This window comes from Agelaius phoeniceus, chromosome 1 (assembly GCF_051311805.1).
Source record: "Agelaius phoeniceus isolate bAgePho1 chromosome 1, bAgePho1.hap1, whole genome shotgun sequence".
Lineage (NCBI taxonomy): Eukaryota > Metazoa > Chordata > Aves > Passeriformes > Icteridae > Agelaius > Agelaius phoeniceus.
In genome coordinates, this window is record NC_135265.1 from 101996109 (window position 1) to 102024027 (window position 27919).

Sequence of the window (27919 nt, forward strand, 5' to 3'; positions counted from 1 at the left end):
TTTTTCAATGAACTAGGAAAAGTCCATCAAACAAACCTGAAACTTGAAACTCATTTATTTATCAGCATGGCTGAAGTTTCCTAACATACACCATAGTGTTTCTCTAACAGTAGAGCAAAGGTGTGTTTAGAAACCAAGCCAAATACTTTTATAAAACCACTTTCCAACGCTTCCAATGCTGGGGATAGCTTTTGGGAAAAGCAATAATTTGATAGGCCAGGACAAAAGAGGGATTAATATGGGTTTGTCCCATCCTTCCAGTCTTAAAATTGCTCTCTGCTAGAACAGTTTGGATCAAAACAGAAATTAAAATTTTACACTGCCTGTACAAAGATGTTTGGTACTAGATACACTCTACTGAAGATACCAAAGATATGTATATTTCAGTATGTAATGTTGTTTAGTAAGAAACAAAAAATATTTTTTTCTTTTTCCTTGTGACATTGATTTCTTCTTTTGCAGATATAAAGACACATTCCCTGAAGTATTTTTATAACTTTTCTGCTGTTTTCTAACTTGAAGTAAAAAACAAGTAAAGATTGGATGCCAAGAATAATCATGAATAGCTTCAAAGTGGAATGATTTAAAATCATTGTTATTCTTCTCCTGACTTCAAACATTTAAGAGTGAAGTTGCTTCACATTTCACAACTTCTCTTCATAGCTGTAAGGGCTGTAAATGGGTGTGTGTATCTTTGTAAGGAAATGTTGGTGACTGTCACGGTCACATGGTTACAGAAGGTGAACATTTAGGAAAATTTTGTATCCCCAGTAAAGCTTTTGAAACTATCAAAGTGATATCTGAGCTTTGCAGGACTCTTCTGCAACACTCATAGTGTAACTCCATCTCAGTCTAGAAGGTGAATGGCTTTAAACTGCCTTTTCTCCAGCATGCCAACCTGATTTCTGCCCTGTGAGAGTGGATCAAGAGACTGTCAGAGATCTGATCCTGTGCAATGCAGACAGCCAAGCTGCCAGGGTAGGAACAGCAGTGCAGATTTTATATTTGTTCCACATTGCTCTGCACACAGCAGCATATCTGTCATCTTCTGCATCTGGCATAACTCCTTCCCTTCCCTCCCACTGTCACTGCAGTGTCATAACATTTCTTTCTTTTTGATTCAGCATGTAAAAAACTACTTTGGTTACTTTTCATTTATTTACAGTCTTCCTGTAGCTTTAGTGTATGTGTGTGTTTGCCATCCGACTGCATCCCACTGCTATGTGATGACATTGGCAAGTGATTGCACAACCAAAGATTAATTGCTGCAGCAGATGCAGTTGTGAATGAGCAATCAAATCAGTTGTAACTTTTAAATTAAAAACTTGTCAGTGAAGAGGATAAAGCACATGAATGCAAAAAACAAGGATAAAAAGTCATACAAAGATATAATGATAAAGCCTGATGTAATTAAAAGGTGAAAGAATACATTTGTGGGTTCCATCACAGTGGTTTTGCACATTCATTTCATAATTTTCTTTTGGCTAACAAAGTGGGGTTTTTAAGTAAAAAAAAAAAATTAAAGTAAAATACGATTTTCTAAAGTATTAGCTGTGCATTAAATGGCACTCATCATAATACACTAGTTAGAACAACCCCACTGTGCACAAGTCCTAAAATGTATTTAAAGAGTGGCCATATGCTCCTCTTTTTTAGAACTCTGGAGATGTTCAGAGTGACCAGAAAACTTAGAGAAATAGAATCAAATATATGAATGGCTTTTCTACGTGTCCAGAGAAAGTAGCTGAGTGAACAGAAAATTCTAGCAGACTTTGTATTACACAGGAAGATTAGTATTAGATGTTCTGGGCAAATGGTGAGCTAATGTGAAATAGTAGCGTAAAGTGGTGAATAGTTAATCAGAAAAAAATAGAGGAAATTAGTAAGGTTTCTTTCTTTCTTTCAGAAAATGACATTTGTGTTGAAAAATTAATCTAGCCCTGGAAGACAGCTCCACAGGATAGGGTTCTTCCCATTTTTTTGACATGAGTAAAGGGTCTGTACTGACTCTTCCAAGCAGCTAGTAAATATTCATTACCATATGCATATGATGAGAAAAGTGGAATGGAGGTGAACACCCCAAGTTCACTGGGGACTTTTGTGGTCTCTGCACACTGTCAGAACACAAAGGAATATATGCTGTTATTGTGGAACCTAGATGAATTATGGGAACTTACCGAGAAGCCAAGTTTTCCCTTCATGGGCTGCCATTCAGAGGAGAAAAAGACATGTGGGAGGAAAGCATTGCAGGGCTCCATGCTCACATCTGCTCCAGTTCAGTGCTGCTAGAAATTGGATCAGTCAGCCCCCATATTTCATTTCCTTTGGTAATCTTGACCTATAATTTATAATTGGTATCAGCTGATCATCTGGCTCTCTCTTTCCATAACAAAATGAGGGAGCAAAGAACTTCTTAACTGTCTGAGAGATGATAAAACTTTGAAAGACAAAAATCTCTATTAAATTTTAATGAAGTCTCCAAAGCATCCTCTTAGTCAATTTTATTTTGTTATTTCTGTTATGCCTTGGTTTGGGTTTTTCTTTTTAAACTGCTGTAGGAATCCATGCGAGTCAAGATACAACTTTGTCAATCACAATATCATTATAACTTTTTAATGTATTATATCAGTTTTGTTCAAGGCTGAATTCCAGGTGAAGGTGCTTGGAGAGCAATTGCTGAATCAGAAATAACACAAGTGCTGCTACATTCCTTTGCAAACTCATGCACATAGACCAGGCCTTCAACTGTACATGCTGCCTCAATCCTGCTCTAAGACTTCCTCTGGTAATGTTGGTCATCTGCAGAAGTGCAGTTTCAGCAGAACAAGTCAGGGAGGCTTTTTCATGCCATTCCCATTCCTCAGTCACTGGGAATGGTATAGGCTCTAACTTAGCAGCTTCAGTTTTGTGCAAATTTTGGAATATTGATGGCTCTTTCAGTTTCTTTGAGCAGAAAAAGGGTGATTCTTCTTTTTAGTGTGATCAGCCAGAGGTCTGAAACCAAAAAAGTAAATGAATTATTTTAAGGTAGAGCTCATTGTAGCCTTTGTCAGGAGGACGGCAATAATTAAAATTAGTGGTTTCAGAAAAAAAGTAAGAGATGTGGTGCACTCAATATTTCCCCCTGTATGCAGTGTCAGTGCAGCCTCATTTTGAGCACTATGGGCAGTGTCGGCCCCACAATTTAAGAAGAATGCTAAAGTCCTTTTTGGGAAGAGGGTAACAAAGCTGGTGGAAGGGCTGGAAGGCATGTCCTGTGAGGAGTGTCTGAGGACTTTGGCCTTGTCAGCCAGTCAGAGGCATCAGGACAATTCATTTAATAAGATGCTTTAACTTTTGGTCAGCCCTAAAGTGGTCAGGAAGCTGGACTAGAAGATCACTGTAAGACCACTTCAACTGAGCTATTTTGTTCTATTATTTTCTGTTTTACTTGGAGACATAGATTTTCAAGAGAGAGAACTGTGGAAGGAGGTCAATCAATCTAGGAAATGTTAGCAGTGCACAGTATGCCTCTTTTCATTCTGATACTTCTCTGCCAGCCTCTGCCACAGGGGTGTTATATTGGCTGCACATTTATGACAGGAGAATTCCCAAATCACATGATGGCAGCTTGTAATCTTTTTTATGTGACACTAGTGGTTAAACAAACAAAAGGGCTTAATAAGGTGCCCAGGTGAGGCTAGATAAAACTAGGGAGACAAATAAGAGATCATGAGTCTCAGGGATGTAAATCAAATAGGTAAATTTACTTTCTGCTAACAACTGCAGCATATGTGCAGTCAGCAACACAATGAGATTAAAGGGAAATGAAGCCTGAAGTAGAACAGGATTATTTTTAATAATTTAACAAGAAAATTATTAATTTCTACCACACTGAAAGTAAAAGCTAAAAAATGTGTGATTATTACTCTGCCATTTCTTACAGCATGCTACAGTAGTCTAGGTACTTTGCAAAAAGAAGAGTAACCTCATGTCACTATAGGCTAAGAAATGCTGACAAGTAAAGTTTGATAAAATAGAAGGAAGGAAATGATGGCAGAGCAGTCTTTGCCTGAGGTTTCATCATTACTGTTAAATTTGGTACCCCAGGTACGTCCTCACTGCTAACTGAAGGAGAAAATTTCTCTGTGCTTGGGCAATTTCATGTAGGGTCCTTGTGCCTCTGAAACCTGTCCTTGTGTTGTGTTGATCTGATGGTCTGGGCTGCCTCAGCACTGGCATAAGGCCCTCTTAGAAGTTGTCTCCATTCAGGATGAATCTTATTTATCCAACTGTTTGTGTTCAGTTTTCAGGTTGCTTGTTTCCTACCACCCCTTGTGCTTATTTTCTTTTCAGCTAAATTAATTTCAGCTAACTTTTCATGCCATTCAACCTAGGGATTCAAATAAAAGGAACATCTGATAGAAGATCTTTTATGGCCGGTGCTGTTTGAGCACTCGAGCTGTGAGACTGTTGTCAGTGTTGTTCTTGGCACAGCCCAGCCTCCTGCAGTACAGTGGTAGCTGGGAGCAGTGCAGTTGTAAACCCACCAGCAGCACAACGTGAGCCAGTCTTTGTTTTAATCTGGAGAGCAATCAGCATTGCAATCAGCATCCAAAAAACTCTCTAGGATGCATGCTTAACAGTTTGGCTTTGTGTTTTATTTTGTTTTTGTTGGGTTTTGTTCACGAGTAAATCATGTGAGATCTCCAAACACAGACTGGCACATGAAACAGAAGGGAGTCTGTGGCTGGTGGAGCAGGAACATCCTGAGTGCTGGGTCTGACCAGCCTGCTGCAGTGTGCTCACACCTGGCACCCAGCCAGCCTGGAGCCCTTCACTTCAGCTCCTTTTTGCCCAGTTTGGATCTGAGCAATCATGGTTTGTCTAATGCTAAGACAAGGTAAGATCCTCCCACACTGGCAAAACACTATCACAGTTGCCTCCTGCACCTGAGAAAGGTCTTTGGTGGCCACACATCCAGCCAATGAGCAGATGGCATCAAGCAATGGGGGGATTAGTCCTCTCCCCTCCCACATGGATGTGGGGTGTTTGCCATCCAGAGATTATGTTATAGGCTCCATTTACAGAAAAATTAGAAGCAACATCTAATGGCATTGGGGGATTTAGTTTGCCACTCATTTCTACTCCATACTTTTTTGATTGACACTGTAGAAATGAACGAAGTGCACCAGTGGGATGAATCAGATGTTTCATTTGGCCAGTTTTAATGGAAGTCAGCAGAGGAGTGAGGACAGATATTGTACACGTTCCTCTGATGGCTGGAGCCTGCTTCCAGCAATGTCCATGTGCTCTTGCTTCTAAACCACTGGGATTTTCAAGCAGGTGGTGATGAGAAAAGTTAGATGTTGTTTTCTGTCCTGTCATGATTGATGCTCTGAAGAGAAAGATGGTAATGTCCACAGCAGGCAGGGTAGACTGGGAGCTGTTTCATATGGAAGAATTGAGGGTGAATGGTCCCATCCCAGCAAACAGTCACTTGGATGGTTTTAAATTAGGAATGGGTCTTGTGGGACAGAAGGGTGTCCTATGCAAACAATAAAGTGCAGTGGGCACTCCAGATTGAACCACTGGTAGTTGTGTGCTTTTTCTCTGTATTGGAGATAATTTGGCTTTGTAAAATGACAGTAATTTACCATGTTGGTTGCTGTAATTGGGGGAAATATTATTCCCTCCTCATCTGCAGCTGACTGGGAAATCTAGATGTGTCTTTTACTTTCTGTGAGTATGTTATATGCTGGCAACAGAATGAAATGAAATGTAGTTTGAAGTGATGATCTGTTCATGCTCCAACTAGAGTATGAAAACTGCGGAGAGAGGGAGAAAATATGTTTTGAAATAATCGCAGAATGTCAGCCTGCTTCAGATTGTCAGCACTTTCTTTTACTCAGGACTATTGTGGAACATATGGATATCTGTATGCCTTTATGCAAACACTTTGCTGCCAGTTACCAAATATTTATGAGCATTATGGACAAATTTAACTGGGAATGTTTTGCAGAGATCAATGAATACTGAATTAGTGCTTAAGCTAAATCCTTACACAATGAGTGCATAGGTAGGAAGTCTGTGTGAGAAGTGTTGAAAATGGAGAGTTTCTTTGAAGAGTTAAGACCAAAATTCACTTATAGCTGAGGTGTCCTCAGGTCTCTTCTGCTCACTTTGGCTCTGCCTCCATCTAGGATCACATTCCCATTTTGACCTGAAATAATTTGTGTAGCGGATGGACTTGTCATTTGCACCGCTGTGCTGTGGGGCTGGCACGCACAGCTCCATGGGTGTGGAGGGGATTTTGTTCCCTTCCTCTTGGCTGTGCAACCTGAGTCCTGCTCCACATTTGGAGCTGTGGGGCATGGGCAAAGCAAGCTGAGTGTTGTGCTGTCACGAGTCTGGCAGTAGTGTAGCTGAGTGCTTTGCATGATAGCTGAAAATCCCTGCTGAAGTTTAAATCTTCTGTGTGCTGCCCTGGGCAAGCTGGAGCTTGCCCTTTGTTAGAAGATCAATGAACAAAAAGAAGCAATAGGTGCTTTAGAAAGAGAAGAATTACCACAAACCAACGTTTTACTCGTTGCACATATCCATAATTTCTTAATGTTGAATGTTTTATGCAAGCAACGAGGCACCAAATCTTGGCAGTGTACATTTAGTTTCAAATAGCTGCTCGCTCTCTCTGCATAGTGGTGTTTGGAAAGCAAATGTTTGGTTTATACGTGGTTAAGCACTTCTGCAATACAGAGTGTGTTCTTCATTGCAAGGTATCTTTCCTGAAAAAGCAAAGTGTACTTTTGGGTTTTGAATCCGTGCAGACATAGTTTGTAAGCAGTGATTTAGATTTTGCAAATACTTCAGGAGCCCTTTGAACTTGTATGTTGGGTAGGTCAATGCATGCTAAATATTTTTATAAGTAGTTTTCTATGCATTTTTGCTTCCCTCTTCCTCCCATGCATTTACTTTGCACGACCAATATTTTCTGAAAATGCAACTTCAGGTATTTTGGGTAAAACACATGCCATGCTCTGCATGAACTGAAAGGACCATCATATTAAGGTAGTGCAGGAGAGAGAGAGAGAGCATACACAGCACTGTGGATTTTAATATTTCAAAGTTTGTTTTTTGGGTTTTTTTGTGATATAATTTATTTTCAATTTGTCGATGAGCAAGGAGAGGACTAAGGGCAGATCTACCAGTGCTCGGCAGCTTGTAAACCTTACCCGCGGTGCAGGTTTGCCCTGAACGTGATGGCAAGGTTGCCATCTGAACCAACATCATAGAAAACTTGTCTTTTGAGCTAGCAGGGACAAGTATGGCACCATGAATATAAACTCTGTGCATCTTGTGTTCACTGAAGTGCTGTGGCTCAGACAGTGTCTGCAATCCTTAGATTCAGATAAGTAAAGTGGGAGTTTCCCAGGAGAGTAAATATCAGATCAGACATTTCATCCTTATTTCAAACTGAGAAAGGATAAGGAGCCCCTTTAACTAGCTTCTAGCTGCAGCCATTCCCAACACCCTCTTCCAGCAAGGATCAGCAGGCACATCTCTAAGGCCATCTGGTTAGTAGCCTTTGGTACCCTTGAAGTTTCCACTGTTTTTGGATCAGAGAAAATACTAATGATAAACAAATGAATCATTCACAGTACTGCGTAGCACCTGTGAAATGCTGCCAGTCCATGTTTCCAGGGGTCCATGCTTATGGTTCTTGGGTCTGTTTCACTTCCAAACTTAATGATTACGGTTGCAGATGAAGCCCATGGGAATTCAGCTGTAAGCATTTACAGAGGTGCATTAATTACCCTGAAATATTAGATCCAATTAGAAATATCAGATGTTTCACAGTCACCAAACAGATGAATGGAAATTATTAGCATCTATGCATCTCCTCCTTAGGTTATCTCTTGCCAGCTGTTAATACAGTATTACCTCTTTTGTTTTATTAAAGTAATTAGAAAGTAAAGAGATGCTATAGAAAATCCCTGAAGGGACAAGAGGAAAGATGGATGCATGTATGGAAAGATGTAATATGCATGAATAAGAGTTTTTTTTAACTTTTAAAACTTTAATAAAAAATAAGCTTTAAAATACTTTGTTTACCCAGTATCCAATATAAAATCAAGCTTTTTTACAGTTCTTTAATCTAGAAGCATTATCTTATTTATTGTCTAACATAAGCTTAACATTGTGATACATTGCTGATGCTGAATTCATTTTAGTTCTGTTCAAGAAAGACTGGTTGTTCATTCCCATTTTTGTTTATTTGTAAGAAAATAGTAAATATTTAAAGTTGAAGACTGTTGGTATTCGTTTTATATGTGGACTATTTTGTACATAATTCATGGTATCTCACATGTGTCTTACTATATATTTTACTTTTTTTTAATTGAAAATATTGCAGTTGTAATTCTAATAGTTCTGCTGCCTTTCTGGTTTTATTCTGTAAATCTGAAATAAAGAGGAAGTTAGAGTGTCTGCCATTCTAAAGAAATGAAATCAGGCCAGGTTTGGCAGTATTAACACTTCACTGTTCACCAAAGCTTTGTACATTTAGTAGGAGTTGAATGATTTTAATTTGTGAATAACAGTTATTCTAGAAAGGCAAAAAGTGAAAAAATTATTTAATAAAATCAGAAATGCTGATTTATTTCTACAGCTCCAAAGAATGTAATGTTTCATTATGATGACATTTGTTTGACTACCAGTAAGAGTACATGAAGACAAAGGTTCTAACGTGTGTGTGTCCACAGATATCTCTATTCTCAGTGCAGATAAAGTAGGAAATTTTGCTCAGTTTCTTGAGCAGCAGAGAAATACAGGAATAAACCAGAGTCACACTGTCCTAGGAAAATTCTGTAAATGCACAGAAAATAGATGAACCCTTTGTAAGGTATTAAGTTTAAAATATTCAGCTGAAATCAGCAGTGGAACACACTGATGAGGAAATTGCCATATTAGGAGTATGTTGATATGATAGAACAGTTTCACATATTGACAGAAAAGTAGATGAAGTCTTTTTTGGCCTACAAAAGTTATTTTTGTTACAGAGGAACTCTTGCAACCCTAACTGTAGCAGTCCCTTCTCTAAAAAATTGTGTGCATTTGATTTCTTTGTTCAAGGGAAAGAATTAAACCATTTCAAAGCCCTAATCCATTCTGTGTCTGTGTGTGTATCTGTATGTATGTGTCTGTGTGTGTGTCCATGTTGTTTTCTTCTGCATCCTGTAAGAAAGAAGGAAAAACTAAAGCGGTCATTTACTGTAATTATACTGCAGAATATGTTTCTGGCTGAATTATAAGCTTCAGTCACTGGTATCTATTACAACTAAAGCTGCCCTGTAGGTAAATTATTTCATTTAAGTGAATAAATTATACTTTACCAGCTGTAGATCAAAGGCTATGACCAATTCATTGAACACCATGAGATTCTTGCAGGGATTAAAAAAAAAAGCTGTTGTTGTAGGAGATCTGAATAGGTTTCCTGTTCTTCTGTTTAACTTGGTAGTTTAAAAGCCTCTTTTGGGGGAAAGAGCACAATGTATAGACTGTTATCAAATGCAAAATATGACCATGTGTGAATGCGCAAATAAAGTGAGAAATGTTTGTGGAATGATGGCAGTATTTGCCATTCTTTTTTGTATTGCCAGAGATAACAAGTGGGAATAACTGATTTTTGTTTCAGCTTTTGCTGTGAAAAAGTGGGGAGCAAATTACTTGGGGTTGAATGAAGCAGTTTATTATTCTGCTTTACAGGAGAATATACATTTTTCTACTTTCAAGCGATCTTTTGTTTCCTTCTTAATTATCACACCGAGGTCAATTTGTTTTCCTTTTCATGGGGAAGTGGGGACAGCATACATTTGCAACTGGTTTTGCTGAATAAACTATTCATGTGCAGAATTTTCCCCCACCCCGTGGTTAGGTATCACTGTTCAGTCTCTCTGTTGCTAGCCTGAGCTGTACGTTACATCTCTCACAACAGCACACTAAATGATTTATTTTGAAAGATCAGAAGCACTTGGTTTGGAAAGAAATGTGAGCTGCACCAGGGGCAGGGCTCCCGCAGGGGTCTCCCCTCAGTCTGGGGAGCGGGATATGCAAAGGAATACCCAGCATGGCTCCATGGGAGTACAATGTGAGGAAGGAGAGCCTGGTGCAACTAAGAAGCGCTGGTACTTGAAGGCCGCCACTTTTTAATTTGTAAACATGTGAGTGGTTGAATCTGAAGGACTTCAGAAGTGATGCAAAATTAATTTTTGATTTTCAATTACTTAAGAATTCAGATCTGTGTAAAGAAAAAAATCACTTACAGAAGTGATGCCTTAAATTTTAGCTTTCGTATATTTTAGATTGTGTACTGCAATAGTGTGTGACTCTGAACTTCATATAAAGTGTTTGCAAGTTCTCTTCACTGGGTAGTTAGACAAAACAATCTTTTCCAGCCTGAGAACCAAGGACACCATTGCAGCTTTAGGCTCAAGAAGTACAAACAACAGCGAATTGAGGAGAGCAATCTGGGAAGACAGGACTTCATAATGTGAAAGTGTAATTGGATAATTACAATATGTAAATGGACCAAAATATGTATAAGTGTCTAAATTAGTGACTGGTCGTGCATCTTGCATCCATCTTAGGTCTGTCTTGGGCAGAGCCACAGCCAGGCTCTTGGACTGCCCAAGGTGTATCCTTTGAAGGCCTTTTAATAAATACCTACTTTATTCCTTTAACACTGTCTAGCCTCTGTTCCAGGTCAGCCTCTTTAGGCATCACAATGGTCAGGATTATTGAAAAAAGTTCATTAACATTATTATGAAACTCATGTACACTGTCGTTGGGAAAAAGATTCATTAAACATGTACTTTTTGCCTCTTCCTGCCAAGGTGCAGCCTGGGCTAATCTTCAGTGACATTAGGGGTCACCGTACTGCAAAAAGAAGGGCGGGCTCATGTCAAGCCTGGACTTTCTGTAATGTTAACCAGAGTGGCCATGCTCTCATAGGCCAGTTGACTCTGCAGCATGCTTTCCTGGGACCAGTGGCACAAGAAACAAGCAAGCAGTCCAGCAAGGATTTTGCCATCTAACTCTTTTGCAAACCTTTCAATTACTTTTTTTTTCTCTGTTTCAGGACAACTGAAAGCCATTAGAAAAATATTTTTGAGCTACTTAGGTGCCATACAGTGCATGACCATTCAGGGTTAAGCTGTTGAAACAAACATTAAAGCCAGCTTTCTGATCACTTACCTTATTCCCACTTTGAGCATATGTTATTTTGCAAGATACACATCAGTGGAAAAGCTGGGTCAGCAGAGCAGCAGTGATGGAAATGTTGGATTTGATCGTGGGTGTATGAGCAGACCCACACAGTTCTTGACAGTGGTTGTATTGTAATCACATTAGAGACTTTTTTGATACTCCAACTGCATTTAATCACAGCAGTTGCAGGTAACTCCTTCACAAAGTTTATTTTAGGCTTCAAAGCTGCAATGAAGAAATGCCAGAGGTGAACTCTTTCTTTGCATCTGTAAAACAACCTGTTAGGTTTTCACCACTTCAGGCTGTCAAGACCTGGTGCACTCACCCATGCCCAAGGCAGTATACAGATGGTTCACCTGTCCTCAGAACTGATTACAGATTTAAAGCCCTGTAAAAAAATTAAATTAGAGCTGCATATTTAACACCCCTTAACTTCACTCTTTCAATTAATTATGATTATGTCCTCTCATTAATAATTTTAAGTTTAATATGTGCATTCAGCAGCTTAATAAAAACTTTGTTGTGCCACTAAAACTAAATCCAGGCTCTCCTTTTTAACAGTGAGTCAAATTCAGACACCACATCCAAGTCCAAAAAGTTGTATTCCCTAGTATAAGCAATTAAATCTGCACAGTGAAACAGTGCAACCTTTTTCCTACATAAAAATCATGCCTTACAAACTTTGCAGAGCAGAAGAAAGGCTTCTTTGGCAGGGATTGAACACATTAATTAGCATTTAAATATTTGTACTTAAATACCCCAAAAGGTATTCAGGTAGTCTGTTGAATAAAATGTATTAACAGTAAACATAATAAAACATGTCAAAATATTAAACACATTCTGATCATTCCTCTGTGTGCCAGGAAGAAGGATTAGGGTTAGGATGGACATCCTCATCTTTGGTGGACCTGGATATTGTTGTCTTTGCAAGGAATGCTGGCAAAAGGATTGTGCTTCATACAGATGGATTTTCTGGGTACTCAGCTGAAATCTTGCTTGTTGAATTTGGAGGTTATTCCTGTATTGCTCTCAAAAAATTGATTCAGAATTGGGTTAATCAAAATGCTAAGCGTCACTAAAATAAGAGTGTGCAAGCTCCCAACAAATAATCACTTATTTTGTACTTCTGGAGAGCAAAAATATCTGTCTGTCTGGAGTTCCTCAATCATCCTTATATTTCCCATACTGCAAAGATTTGTTATTACTGACAGGGTTTTTTGGTTTTTTTTCCTTGCCTTGAGCTTACTTTCTGTTCCAGTTGAAAATGCCATTAAAAATAACAAATGTTTCTTTTTTTTGTTATTTTTTTCGTCCCATACAGTGTGAAAGGAGCAGATGCTGGGAACGTGATCAGACTATTTGTACCAGATATTGGGATGTTCATTGCTAGCCTGACAATATGGCTCATCTGCCGCAATGTGTTCCAGAAGCTGGTAACCGAGGATGCAGCACAGTGCAACATGCAGTTTGAAAATGAGGAGATGGTATCAAATGCACATTTCTATCTGTATGGCTTTTAGTTAGCTTTGACATTCCTGTGTTCTGAAATGGTTTCATGAGCCCTGGCTATGTTAAGTAGTAAACTTTCTTTCAGGAAATGAAATTATTTGTTTTAAAGCAGAAAAATCTAAAGTTTTTATGTTGAGAAAACAAAGCAGAATATGAAAAGTGGTAGGTATGCTACAGGATTTTTCAAATAATGTTAAGTTAAAAAATAATCATGACAGTCCATCACAAGTTGTTCTTCACCAGAGCTGCTGGTTAAATCTGACAAGGTTGTTCTGCTACATACAGTACTCAGTTTCTTAGATAGCAGTCCTATTTCCAAATTTCTTATCCAAGTATAACAGCAGCATCTGAGTGATTATCAGAAATTACTCTTAAAGAATAGAAGAGAGGCTGTGTGTTAAGTTCATGGAAGGAGTTATCTAAAACTTTGGTTATACTGAGTGAGATTGAGAATTATTTGGCTTAGCTGGAAGTGTTGATGTGTTTTCTGTGTCTTTTACTAGTGGGGAGAAGAGTAGCAGAGATACTGAATGCAGAAAAATCCACAGAAAGAGGAAAACAATTTTGTAATATAAAAAGCCACAGTGGGAATTCGGGCCAGGGTGCAGAGAAATTCCTACTACTAATCTTAACATGTTTTTTATCAGACTGTCTAGCATGGCTTGGGGCTCAATTTCTGTCTTCTTTTACATATGGGTGGAATGTTTTTTCTTTACTCTCAAAACACCATTTTTAGGGGAGACAATTTCAACTTGCTCATTTCAAATAGAAATTTGAAAAACTTTGAAGGGAGTGAAATATTTAGGGGGATCAGTTGCCCATTTTGGTGCCACTATATAGAGTAAAAAGAGGCCTCCCTGCATGTTGCCAGGTTGTCTGGATTGTGGCAGTGCCAGAAGCTGGTCAAGTTACTAGCACATGAGAGATCAATATCAGGGCTGTGCTTTATACTCAGTTGCAGTTGGAATTCTTATGGGCTTTCCTGGCAGCTGTGGATTGCCTGAAGGTTGCAGCTTTTTAACTGCACATTGGAGGATATGTAGGGTTTGGTTTGATGTGCCTTTGCAAAGCTTTGTGTCTCCTGGAACATGGTTTTATCAGCTTTAAATCTGCTTTATCGTTGAAGCTGTGCAAAATGGATTTTGCAGCAGGCTAGAACCCTGGGCTATACCCAGAAAAGGAAAGAAGTGTGGCTTATTAGAATGGTTTGTGTTCAGCTCTCCTCTTAAACAAGTTTTATTTTACCAAAGTGAGCTCCAACAGACTTCTTTGGTGCTCTTGATCTTCTGAAGAGAAAGTATTCACAAGCACAAAACAGGAGTAATCTGATGGCAGAAACTCAAAGATAGGCATAGTTTGGTTCCTCTGAAACCAAATGATGATGTTTAGATATTTTCTTTGGTTCAGAGGTGAGCCTGAGACTGGGGTCTGAGTCAAAGGGAGGTCAGTGTCCTGGGGTGGATGGGTGCTGGCTTCCAGGCTGGGTTCAATTGCCATTTCCCTCCAGTGCAAGAGAAAAACTGAGCTAACAAGCCCTAATTGCATAGCACAGAGTGTAGCTTTACATCAGGCTGATCCTGGACTGGCTACCTCAATGCCAAGGCAAGAGTATTCCATAAGGGAAGAAGGAGGGAGAGAAGAAAACTCTGACTGCAGAGAAACATGAATACTGGGCAAATAGAAATATGTGTAAATATGGTTTTTTTCTTCACATCAAAACCCAGTGAATATTATTTATGTTCTGTAAACTGCATGTATTGCAGACTATTTAGTGAACACAGCAGCTGTGTTTAGATTTAGTGAAACCCGAAGCTCTATCACAGGCATTTTTTTAAAAAAGGGAAAATATTTTCTGTTATGTGAGGGGATCCCAAAAACTTTAAGGAATTCTGCCCTTCACAGCCAAAATGATGAATTTGCATCAGAGTAATCTGGTAGCTTTTTAAAGATTGAGTGAAATGGAGAGTGGAAAATCAAATACCTATTAAAAATGTTTTTCCAAACTTCAGTTTTCTCTTTCTAGGTGTCTGCACATAACATCCTGGAATCATTTCTGCTAGTTAGGAGGAGGAGGCAGAAGCAGCTGAATCTGCAAGGAATATGTATTTGGCAGGATTGACTGAAAGGAACCTAATGCATATGGAGATCAGGCCACTGAATGTCTGAATTTGGGAGAATGTTGGCATAGTCTAAAATGAGTCCAAACTGTGTAGGTTTCACATAATTTTCAATTCTTTCTTGGTAGAGTACACTGGAAAAGGGAAGACTTAGTAAGTGACCAGTTCTTTGAGTTCTGCCTGAGCTGACTGATACCTGTAGCTCTGTGTTGATGCAGCTTGTTACTGAGGCTGTAACTCCACTGAATTAGAAAACACAGAGTTGCAGCAGCAACTGTCCTTCAAAAAGACACTTCAGAAGAAATGCTGAGCTTGGTATTGTACCTCCAAAGGAAATAGTCCTGGGTTTGTTAGACCAGTTCTGTAGGTAATTCTAGAGTTGAAGAGCTGCTGCTGAGAATTCAAGCCACCAGCCCTCAGAAATTTGTGGTAGGAGATTTTGTTAAGATTGCATCAGCTGATTTAAACAGCCTTAGCAGAGCCTTTAGTGAGGTAACTTTTGAGGTTGATAGATGCCTAGCCACAGATGGTTCTATAAATCAAGTACTTCCAAGCCAAAGCAGTGTCTTGCAGCTTTACCTTCTTGCATTAAATTATTTACATTGAATGATTCCCAGACCTCTTTGCTTTGTAGGAGTGTGAAATACCATCAAAGTAGGCTTAATTAAAAAAGAAAGGTTAATCTATTTACTCCTTCCAGCATTTCTGTATAGGAAAACCTGTTAAATAATTGGTTTAATACTGCTATAATTAACCTTTTCAAAGGTCTGTGTGAGCCCATCACATTTCTGTTGATATATGGGCATGTTGTAAAAATGCCTCCAGTTGAGCAGCTGTATTTTGGCATGGCAGTAGCCTTGAGAAACCGGCCATGATGGATCAGATTGCTTTTGGATTGAGATGCAATTCAAAACAAGAAAAAGTTTCAGAATCCAAATAAAGAACAACAAGGATTTGTTGAAAAATGGATGTCTTTCTCCATTACACGGCATCCAACTTTAAGAGAAACAGATCTCCATCAGAAAAGTTTATTCTACAGAACAGAACTGAGGGAGCAGGCTCTAAGGCAGTGAGACTCTCAATTATTTGTAAGTAACGCTATCCCAGGAATAAGCAAAGAGTGTGGTTTTAATTAACAGTGAGTCATGGAGTAGGAAGGTCTGCCAGATACCAGGCTGCAGTCCAACTCATTACCACCCCTAAATGGTTGCACACTTGGAGCAAACGTGTCCGCAGGCCCTTTTTATTAGGGCCCAGAAAATTTAAAGCAGGTGAATTCAGCTGGAGACAGGCCCGGGTTGCAAATGCTGAAAAGCACAATGCCAGTCACAAGGTGTGAAAGGTGGAAGAAAATAAGAAACAACAGTTAACTTCCAGCTGCAGCTGAAAGCACAACATTTTTGATTTGGAGCAGATGGCGGTTGATGTGCCAAAATGCAAATACAGTATATACAGTCTGATAGGTATTAGAAAGGAAGTAGCCTTTTCTTGAGACTGTGGATGAATTCCTTGATGTTTCAAGTGACAGTGGCAGGAAGGAAAACACTTCTGCAATTGCACAACTTAAACTTTAGAAGAAGTGTTGATCTTGAAAAAAACCCTGTTGTAGTCTTGAATGCAGCTTGCTCATAAAGCACTTGCTGCCTTGCCATTGAAGCTCGTTTCTCATGCATGATGTCCTAGAAATCAAACAGGACCATTAGGTCCTGACTTTGTCTCATAAGTAAGGTTGATCCCAAAGCTACCACCCACCGTCTTTTCTGCAGCAGTCAGAGATTTGTTTGGGATCTCAAAAGAGAAAAAAAATTACGAAAAAAGGAAATAGAGTATTTTTTTTAATAAACTAAAGTTTGAGAAGAATGTGAGGAGAGCTTGGCCGGGGTCAAAATACTGGACTGGAATCAGGAGGACCATCATGGTTCTCACTTTGGCCACTAACTTGGTGTCCTCAAGTCTGTTACCTCATCTGTCTCTCAGCTCCTGTTTCCCTGGGCACACAGAAGCACTAAAAATGTTCCCCAGCTTTGTCCATCTGAACAGTGACAGGCTGTTTGTCTTCCACATGCATTGGGCATGTAGTGCATTGAGAGCTCTCACTTGCTCCAGGTCCCCAAGTGTAACTGGACTACATTCCATACAGGACAGAGCAGACAGGCTCTGAGAACTGCCCATGTCCCATGCCTTGTCCAAGGACTTTCTAGCCTAGGAATTACACTTTTAGACCAGTATCCTTATCCTGAAAGTAGCTGGTACCTGCTGGATAAGGACAACAGCAAATAAGAAAATACCCTTCTGCAATGTTACAGTTTATCCAGATCGCTCCTAGTGTGAGAATGACTTTAATCCTAAAGCATGTGGTTTCAAATCCCTTCCAAAAAAGGTTGTTTATAATTATAGCTACTCTGAATAATCTTGTTAAACCTATAATTACCCAGACTCTTTTAAAACCTCATTAATTTCTGGGCTTCAGTGGTATCATGAAGCAAGGACTTTCACAATTTAATAAGTGCTCTTTGATTTCGTTTTGAGTTTAACACTATTTAATTTTATGGAAGGTCCCTTGTACTACATGTAATAAATTAGAGTGAGATGGTGTAAGGGAAATCAAATGTATTTACTATCTTCTATATTTGACCTCTAAAGGCTAAGCAATCTCTGGGGTTTTTAAAATTTCTTTTGTCATTTTAATTACTTTTTTTTTTTTCTGAGCAAACTATAGTTCTGCAATATTCTTTTGAGATGCAGATCCTCACCATTTCAGGCAAGATCTTACTGTTGAGTTAAATATAATATTATGTCATTGATTATTAGGTTCAGAAATTTTAGGATCAAGCAATTCTACCAGCATATCACCTACCTGAATGTCCTGCATGAGTGAACAGCTTCTGATGTCCCAGTCTTTGCAGTTGCATTTTTCTTGCCCTCAGATATAACCTACCTTAAGCAGTTTACAGTGGTGCCCATGACCCTGTCTACAGGACCATCCCATTTTTCTTGAAGCCTGTGATGGATATATTTCTCCTTAGATGATTTATTGCTTTGTGTTTGTGTCTTAATTAAATTAGATTTTACCAGTATCAAACATTCACCTGACTTGATTAATGGTCATTGACATGGGATGCTTTGGCCCTGATTTCTCTAAACATCTTTCCATATGCAACTCCTCTTTCAATGTTTGCTTCTCTTCTGAGATAGAAAATTATTGCTATTGTGGGAAATATTATGGAAAAAGAACTTCTTAGAGAAGGTTGGAATGTTTTGGCTTCCTTGAGCTTCCTGCTGATGCCTCTATTATTTTTCATCTTTTTTCTTCTTGTTGCTCATATTAAGCACAGCACTAGCTTACTCTCTCTAATTGGTTATTAATGTTTCTCTGATTCCGACCTCTGGAGAACTGGTCAAACCCACTTGGTCTTTGTGTGCTTTGAACATGGTATAAACGGGATTTTAAACTTTTTTTTCTGCAGTTTTAAGAGTAGATGAGGTTCCCTTATCTCTTTGCTTGTGATGTTTGTAGTGGTGAAGTTTGCCAGACCTTACACAGCTGCCTCCCTCAGTAACAATTCTAATGCATCTCATCTTAACAAGGGTCAAAAGTTTACAAGTTACATGAGCTCCTTGGTTTGATGCACATGTCTTTGGATAAGTCTTAACACAAATATGTAATTATAGTAGAGCAGGCTGCAGCTACATGATGTTACATAGTGCAGTGTGTTACCGAAGGCTGTCAGCCTGCCGGGCAGGAAACTCCGGTGTGCACCTGTCCTGTTCTGGGCAGAAACACGGCAGGATGTAATTCTTCTTGTGGCAGCTCTTCACTCACAGTTACTCACAGTTCTCCCTTCCAATTTTTGAGATACAGATTTATTAACAAAGAGATTAAAATCCTGGAATACTACTGCATTTGGACAGCCTAAGTGATGAATAGCACATCAGGAGAAGGAATCTCTTGATTCACGGAATTCAGTCTGCTGTTACTGCAGGCAGATGTATCACACAATTCCCTCTGGAAGGTAGAAAGCACCATCTTGAAAACAGGGCAGTTTTCCTTCATCCCATTGTTTCAGAAATCACCCTGTTCTGTAATTTTGCTCTTCTGGTGGTTAGAAAACATCTGATTTATATTGCACATACATAGCTGCATGATAACCTTTATAGTTCTTCTGCTCTTTTGCTTCAGTATAATGTTTCCTTCTCTAGAATTATTTCCTCTGACTGGGAGAAAAAACTCTCATCTTTCTCTAAAGGCTGCTCTGCAAGACAGAAGACAAGTGACTTTGGATCCTCTTGAAGTTTAGACATCACATTCTCCTATTCATCCCAGTAGTCTGAGGTTCTTCAGGCTGGTACTGGAGAAGCATCCAAGTCACTGGTTTGCAAATAACCACAGAACCACGGCTGGGTATTTATTCTCCTTCTTAGCAAGATGCATACTGGTACAGTAGGTGTATTTCTCTGGCCAGGAATTATTCCATATAGGTGCTGTGCATACCTGCTCTAGCTCAGTTAACTGCATTGTGCCTTGTAGTCATAACCTAACTCTTCCTATTTCCTTTTCACTAAAAAAGAAGTGTTTAATTGTCTCAGGCCAAACCACTAAACTCTGCCTGTGAGTTTTCCTCTTTTGCATTTGGCTTCCATGCCTCACAACCTTCAGAAGTCGAGATGTGAAACTGTTATTTCAATATTGGTCCACTGAGTTGTGTGCTGAAATCACTCAGTGTTTGCTCAGGTGCAATGGGTACTTTGGGAAGTGAAATAATCTCTGGTTCTCTCAGTACAATATCTATTGTATACAGGATTTAATGAGTTGCCTTCCTGTTGTCCTGATTCTGAACAGTGCTTGTCTTTATTAATTTATTTTGACTTTCCTTTGACTCAGTAAATGCTTCTGTCCTTATGTACTTCTAGTAAATAGCTGATCCTTTTTTTTGAGTTACTCTTTCCCACAGGAGATTTTACTGTGGAGGTGTATGTATGGCATTTATTACTGCAAACACACTGAAAGTTATTCTGATATCAGAAAGTTATTTCTGATCTACATCTATCTTTCTGTGTGGGCCTTGAACCCAAGCTTTAGCAAACTTAAGATGTACCCGTGATAAAATTTTTCAGTAAGATCTATATGACTTAAAGATAATTTATTGTTTTCAGTGATTCAGCTGAGTAATATAAATTACTAAAATAAACAGCGTAAAATTCCAAGATGCATCTATCTCATTAATGTCACACCCTCCAAAATGTTCACTGCAGTCCCACACTTGATTAGTTCAGCTCATTTAGCAGGGCCTTCTCCTGAAGTCACACAGTTTCCTTTTTCTATCCCAGCTTGCAGCCCACAGCCTCCTCTACATGCCCATCCCATGTTTGGGTAGCCTGGTGTTCCCCTCTGCCTTTCTGTAGATCCCATGTACCTCGCACAAGATGACCTTAAGGAAGATACTCTCGCTAAGCAGCCCCATCTCTGTAGGAATCGAGTTCAATGACATGTGGGAATAATTTATGTGGAAGTGTTTGAATCTATTCTGTGGCAGGAAAAGCAAGGACATCCGCTTCTCATGCTGATGCTTTCAGAACAGTGGAGTTCTACACTTTCTTGCAAAATTGAAAATTCAATAAATGATTGTGTTAACACGGTATAGTATTGACCACAGGTTGAAACTGCAGTCATTTATATCACATTAAGGGCTTGCAGTTCCTTTGATGGTAAAAGAAGTAGCAGTTCAGTTTGTTTTCCAGCTTTTGTGTTCACAGCTGGGTCTGTCTAAGGAATATTGTGTTATTTTGATTTTTTTTTGTGTTATTTTGACTATTTTTTCATATATTAACTTATATATGTGCTGCTTCTAAAAGCAAGTAAGTAATTAATCCTTCCTACTGCTGCAATTATCTTATATTTGAAGATAAAGGTCGAAGATCTTTTTTAAGGGAGAAAGAAGGCTTTTAAATCAAACTTATTAGTAGGAATTCAGTCATGTTATGATAGGCTGAATATAGCAGCTGTGTGACTATGGAGGCAATTGATCTAAGTGTGAGAGGAGAGAGCCTATTTCTATTGTTCTGCTGGTAAAATTGAGTCAAATAGCTTTTCTCAGATAATTCCTAAACCAAGCTGTTCATTACAGGGTTTTTTTAAAATGGGAAGTTCAGAAACCTGGGCCTCATGGTTTTAACAGATTTAGATGTGTAACAAATCATATCTGTGTTACTCTTTCACGGGTATGGAATAAAAATCTCTGATTAGAGGTAAAGAAGTAGTAGGTGGTGATATCTTGAGAGAATCACACTTTAACAGTGGCAATGTCAGCTGGATGATATGACTGTGAGTCTCAGAGCACACAAACTATGAGACAGCATGAAGACAATCCAGCCCCTTTGAGAGAATCTGGTGTGGCTATCAGCAGCAGGGCTTAGAAGTCTGTGCTGAGGTCTGGGACGCTACAGCAAGAAAAGCGTAACATTCCCTCTCTTCTCTATTTCCTGGTACTGGCTGGGAGTGTCAAAATACTGAAAAGAGGCTATTTGTACAACATTTATGAGGCAAGTACAATGAAGAAGCACCTAAACCCCCACAGGAACTTAGTCTTGTGAGCTTAGCAGGGCATGCTTGAGAGGTCCCAACAATTATTGCAATGTATTCAGCAGGATGGGAGTTAGGAGACTTGGATCCCCTTAGGTGTAATAATTCTGACTAATTAAATTTTCTTGCTGTCAGTATTTGAGTTTTTGAAGGGTTTTGTTTGTGTTCCCTCTAGAACTGAAAGTCAATAAATGAGCAAATTTGTGTGTACAGACACAATATTATTAAAAATAGGTAAAAAGCAAGGAGTACTCTGAAGCAAAAATGGGGTTTAGGTTAGAGTTAAGGCTTCCTGTTAGTAAATACATCTCTGGGACTAGAGGATATCTCTGTGCAGTAATGTTTATACTGTACCAGATGAAACATTTAAAAGTTGGATGTTGAAAAAGCAGCCCCCAAAGTAGCTAATGGACATTCTGGCCTGGCCACAAGAGCAGCTGCCATAGCTGCCACAGGAGCTGTACTGTTTCCTTGCCTGTTCTCTATCTCAGTTTGGCAGTTTAAAAAAGTGTTGTACAATAAATACTCCAGGGACTTCCACATGATTGCTAAAAAACCTAAACTGCATTTAGTTTGTTTATAAAAAGTCCTGGGGCCCTGCTCTACAGAGCAAGGGTCATGGAAACACATGTTTATGGCTTCACAAATGTTCTATACTCCTTGAATGGAGAAGTTTATTTGATTTAATCAGCATCCACAGGGATCCTGTAATTGCATAATAGGTAATTTATTATGGAAGTAAAAGTATTTTTCTAACTGTAGCCCATGTAGCATGGGTTTGTAGCTTTAGACTAATCCACATAGTAAAAAAGAGCTTTGCAAAGCAGTCTGACTGAAGTAATGGTGTTCTGTGATGAGTGCACACTTGTATGGCTTTTTAATCATCAGAAAGTGTTAAAACAACAAGCACATTATCACCATGTTGGATGTGAAAACTGTTCACTGTTTGCTTGCCTTCTGCAATTGGATGTGCTCAATGTGAGAAAATGGAAAGCCAGCGCATATGATGCAGTTAGAGGGCAGTGAATATGAGAGTAGGGAACCCAAAGTTTGTCTTTTTGACATACACTGGAACATGGCCTTCCATCTACTTCAGCAAAGGAACACGGTCTTTCATCCTGGATACTGAACTAAAAGCAGATATGTTTGGTTTTTTTAAAAAAGGCAGTAAAATCAAACGTAGAGCTGTTTAACTGTCATTGTTTTTGCTGTCATAGCCATCAACTGTGTCATGAAACGAGGCAGTTCTTGCACAGCCATATCATTGATAATTCTGGCTGTCCTGAAGAGCTGCAAACCAACATGTATCTGTTCTGAGAAAGCTTCTGGGACTCCATATGATGGTTGTTGTTGATCATCCCATTTGCCAGCTTGTCTTAAACTGAGGAGAGCGGTTGAAGAACTCCAACTCCCAACAGACTTTTGCCATTTTAGAGGGAAAACTTGGGAAATCAGTTTGGTATTTCCTGAGGTTCAGAACGCTGAAGTTTTCTTTCCAACATCCAATGACCTCAGTAATACCAGAAGTAGGTTGTTCTGCATTTCCTGCAAATGTTTGTGATGTCTTAATTTTCTTGCTGAACTTGGAATTCATATTTTCATATCTAAATAAAAGCTAAAAACCAAAGAACGTTAACTTCTTTGGTAACTCATGGACACTGAAGCTTTTGGCTATGCTTAAAGGGTAGAAGCCTCAGTCCATGGAAACTTTGGACCATCATCTCCTTCTCAGCTTCAGTTATATCCTGGTCCATTGAAATATCCTCTTCCCTACTGCTTCTCCCTAGGTGTGCTGTGTCATACATGTCAGGACTAGATTATTAATGCTTAACTCTCAAGGCAAAATGTAGCCTAAATGTTCTTTAGATTAATGAAGCAAGATTAAATAGCCTTAAAAGTTAAAAAAAATATGGTTCTAGTTATGACATAAAATCCAAAGATCTCTTTTGAGGAGATTTTGAGGTGTGAATTTGGGCATTTGGCACCCAAGGTTAGGAAGGCAGGTAGGGATGAGAAACAGAAAAGTATATTAAGTCCCACCTTTCACTGGGGTGTTTTGTGTGGTTTCCTTACTTCTGTGTCCTCCTTTTTATTTTATTATTTTAAGGTATTGTGCATTTTCCTCCAATTTATACTTAAAAATATTTTGATTATTTTCATTTTCCCCACAAAAGCATTTTCTGCTTTTTTGCAGAATATTTTATTATTGTCTTTTGTGACTCTTCAGACTTATATTTCCTGTTCCTGCCTATGTATAATTCATAGCAATCAGCAATTTTAAGCTGTAATAAACATATGAATCCTGTCTTTATGTTTAACATAGTATTCAAAGACAGATGAATACTGATGGCCTTCCATGAAATAATTTATTTATTTTGATTCCTATATACTTTTAAAGTGAGAATGTGTATTGTCTTCAGCAAGCTGAAGGCACAAGCTGAAGAAACAAAGGTCTCCTTCACACAAATCTATGTTTAGGAAGTGTGCCATTTCAAAACCTTTAAATGTCCATCAGTCTCACTCATTCTCTTTCTTTGGGATATGGATGCTATTGAAGGTTTCAGTGTCCACTGGTTAAGCTCAAGGCACAGAGCACTAGAACCAGACCAGGAGAAGCAGGATTGGACTCAAAAGGAGTAGATGAAGAACACATTAATCTAGTATTTGTGACACAATCAAAAAGGATCTTAACATTTGCCCTCTGTTTAACTTCCTCACTGAAACAGCGCTGGCAGAAGTTAGGGCAGAAAGTATTGCTGTGGCTACTGTCAGCATTCTTTCTGAATATTTAATGTTTCCTAACCTTGGGATAGGAGCTCAGATATGAGCAGCAGTGATGAACACACAGAATGCCTCTTTGTGCTGCATGGCTTGAAATGGAAATGTAGACTTCCCAGATCAGCCCTCTGTATTTCTTACATATATCGTTGTCTGTGAAATAGATTCTTTAGAACAAGCAGGTTTGTTTAGGGGTTTGTTTGTTTGCTTGCTTGTTTGTTTTCCTGAGCATTCACAACAATGTTAATGCTCTGAAGTAAGAGGATAAAGCTGGCAACAATCTTAGAGGTGAAATGAAGGAGTGAAGCCATCTACAGGGAATTTTGTTCTTCTGGGAATCCACATAATGGTACAGAAGAATTTGGTTAAGTAGGCTGAGAGTTCATCTGTTCCTACTGCAATCTTATCTGTCAGTGTGGAATTTTTTCTGCCAAAGGTCACCAATACATATAAAATCTCTATTCTGATGAAAAAAATACATATAATCTCTTTTTTAATCTCTCTTTTTTAATTTCACACACAGAGATATGTTTGGCCAGAACTAGTGTTAGCTAATACAAGTCTAAATTACTGCCAAAAAAGCTATTCTATATTACATCAAATGAGAACCTGGCTCAAAACTCTTTTTTTTTTAATATGCCCCTACATTTTCATGAGTGACTAATTTTTCCATAAATTGTATCTTTGTGTGGGCTTCTTGCTAATCCTGCAGGTTCTCACCATGGGTTGATGATTTAGTCTGCATCACTCAATAGTTGTGTATGTCTTCTGGTCTCCAAGATACGATGGAGACTTGATGGTGAAGGCCACTGCCAAATCCTAACAAACTACTCAAGTATGATGGACCTTTCCACATTTTCTTCTTTTCTTTTTTCCATTGTGTAGTTCTAAGTCACTGGTCTCATTACCCCTGCTAAATTGTTGTAGATCACTCAAGATTTGAATACGTCTCTCTTGCTCACATTTTAACCTTTACTTTCACCATCAGTTGATCTCCACATTTCTCATTTTGCTCAAGCCTCTGCTTAGTCTACTATTTCTCTCCCAAGCTGCCCTTTCGTCAGCTTGGGTTATGATGAGTTATCTGTCCATTCATTTCAACCCTTGTTGCCCTGTTCCAGATCACTCCTACTTGCTCCATTCTAGGTTTTGCCTTTAGAGAAAGGGTTGATGAAAAATGGGTTTGGAAAGGGTTTGATATTGAGCAATATCAACCCAGGGATTACAGTTTTTGGAGCTTATAATTGAAACCTTTGAGGCAAAGAGGAGTTTAGAAGATATTAGATAGCAAGATGCTTATCTTGCTAAGAATGCTGAACTAATCAAACCAAATTTCACGTGTAAATGAGCAAGCAGCCAGTTGCGCAGCCTTTCCCAGAGACCACCTTTAACAACCTTTTATTTTGAGACAATTCTGAAGTGGGGGTCATCGATGTACATCTCTAGCTTTAGTATGTCTTTCTTAGGTCTCACTACTTGGCATAGTCAAAGATTGTAAGAAGACTTCATTGTTAAATAATATATGCATGGGTTTTAATTTCAAATTCCTTTTTGTGTGTCTCTCTCTCTGTGTTTTTGCATTCTCTTTTTCTTTCCTTTCTTCTCCTCTAGGCTGTAAGAGAAAAATTAGAGCCAGATGATGCTTTGATGTATGAAGAAGATCTGGATGATGACGACTGTGGAGAAGCAGAATTTGAGGAGACCATGAAATTAAAACTGCTGCGTAGAATTGCCTTTCTAGCATCCAAACTGAGGGAGTTTATTGGCAATATGATAATCACCACTGGAAAAGTTGTTGTTACAATTTTACTTGGTTCAGCAGGTTGGTGTGTTTGAAAAATTTCCTCAGGAGCCCATTAGATTCTGCATTTAACAAATGAGTTTTCAGCACTTTGGCACCTGCGGGAGGAACAATGGAAATTTTTAAGGGAAAAGAAATTGCTGCTGATTTTATTAAATTAACTCTTTGGCAAGTATTGGAATATGCTGAGTTGCCTAATTTTTTTGTGCTGATACTGTGTGGCCCTGCTATTCCATTTATGATTTTCACAGTTGCTGTTATAACCAAACGGTGCATGGGGGACATATTATAGATGACTATATATATTGTGTGTGTGTAATGTAAATACATACGTGTGTATATATATATATATACATGTATGTATTTGCATTAAAGTGAATTCATAGATTTGGTTTCATCCCTTCTAAGTGTAAAAAGAAGCTGTATTCACATAGCCTTTAAAAAAAAAGTTGTTTGTTTGACCATGTAGTGTGTAAAAAGAGTGATAAGCAGACTTCCTCTTGTTTTTTTTTATTTAGTTGGTAAGAGTAGTTGTTTTGATGTTATATAGCCTACCTTTTTATAAGATATTTGATTTAAAACCACATAATCAGCTACAGCCAGAACAGAAATGTACCAAATTACTATTTGTTGCAACTACTGAATTCAAAATTAGATCATGGAATTGTAGATTAGCATTTATCTGCCAACTCACATGTTTGAATGGAGTGATACATATAAACATTACAACTTATCATATCAGTTGTCAGTATATGACAGTATAAAACAACAGTACAAAAAAGTTTGATACTGAATGATGAGATTGGAGGTGTGGCCATTTTAGTAAGGCAGGTTCTTTCATTAAGGCAAGAGTGCTAAACAGACTTACATGTACCCAAATGAAAAGTAATTCATTTAAAAAGAAAAAAAATATATGGGCTACCATAGGGCCTGCTAAATAGCCTTACATGTACCCAAATGAAAAGTAATACATCTAAAAAGAGAATAAATATTTGGGCTACCATAGGGCCTGACGCCAGGGAAGAGAGATGTCATTAAAAAAACCTCAAATAGACAAAATCAAAAAGGCTGATGTCACTTTACATAGGAGAACATCATCCAAGTTCAAGGGGAAGCAGGAGGATTGTGCAGCAGTAGCAGGGGGCAGTTTCTTCTGAATGGTGGCATCTTGCCTGTGGAGCTCCAACACAAGCCAAGAAGTGGGAGGTGTTCAGAGCAGAGTTACAAAAAGTACTTGAGGTCTGAGAAGCCTGTGCCCCAGAGAGAGACCTTGAGCTTTATAAGTTAAATACTTCCCTACTTACCGTGCCAAAAAGATGAAGGGTGACTTGACTGCAGCTCAAAAGAACTGACAAAGTTCTTTCATTTTTTAAGGTATCTCATCTAGTAGAATTGATAATAGGAGCCAACAGTTAAATGGTAAACCTAGACAATTTCAGGCCAGAAATAAAATTTGTATTTTTCACAGCCAGAGTAACTGGCCATAATAAATAATTTATTTTAGGATATCGTGTATTCTCATTCTCCAAAAGTGTTGGAATAAAGACAAAGTGTCTCTTTGTAAGAAGAAAAGGAATAGTTACGGGCTTGAGGCAGAAATTTCTGGGTGAAGTTTTACAGCACAATAGGTGAAAGCTTAAAATATGATAAAAAAGATATGATGGTGAACCTCAGGCATATAACTGTGGATATCAGTCCTTACAATGCCTGGACTGAGCTCAGCTCAGGACCATCCCTGGGAGTGCTGCACCCAAAAGACACATCAAACCAGGTGAGGGACATGGCCAGCAGGCACACTGGAGCTGTGAGGCTCCAGGAGCCTGCAGGTCTGTCCTGAGGAAGGTGGCTCCTTGACATTTACTAGTTAAAAAGCCTAAAAATAAATTTAGG

At 38.7% G+C, this 27919-nt stretch overlaps 1 protein-coding gene across 3 annotated transcripts in view; it reads left to right on the forward strand.

Moving 5' to 3' along the window:
* PIEZO2 (piezo type mechanosensitive ion channel component 2) overlaps positions 1–27919 on the forward strand; it is a 286565-nt gene that overhangs the window by 142318 nt on the left and 116328 nt on the right. For all 3 annotated transcript variants that reach the window (XM_077184102.1, XM_054635188.2, XM_077184105.1), the window contains exons 5-6: positions 12566–12728; positions 25840–26050. In XM_077184102.1, the coding sequence (XP_077040217.1) occupies positions 12566–12728; positions 25840–26050 (374 nt within the window). The remainder of the gene's footprint in view (positions 1–12565; positions 12729–25839; positions 26051–27919) is intronic.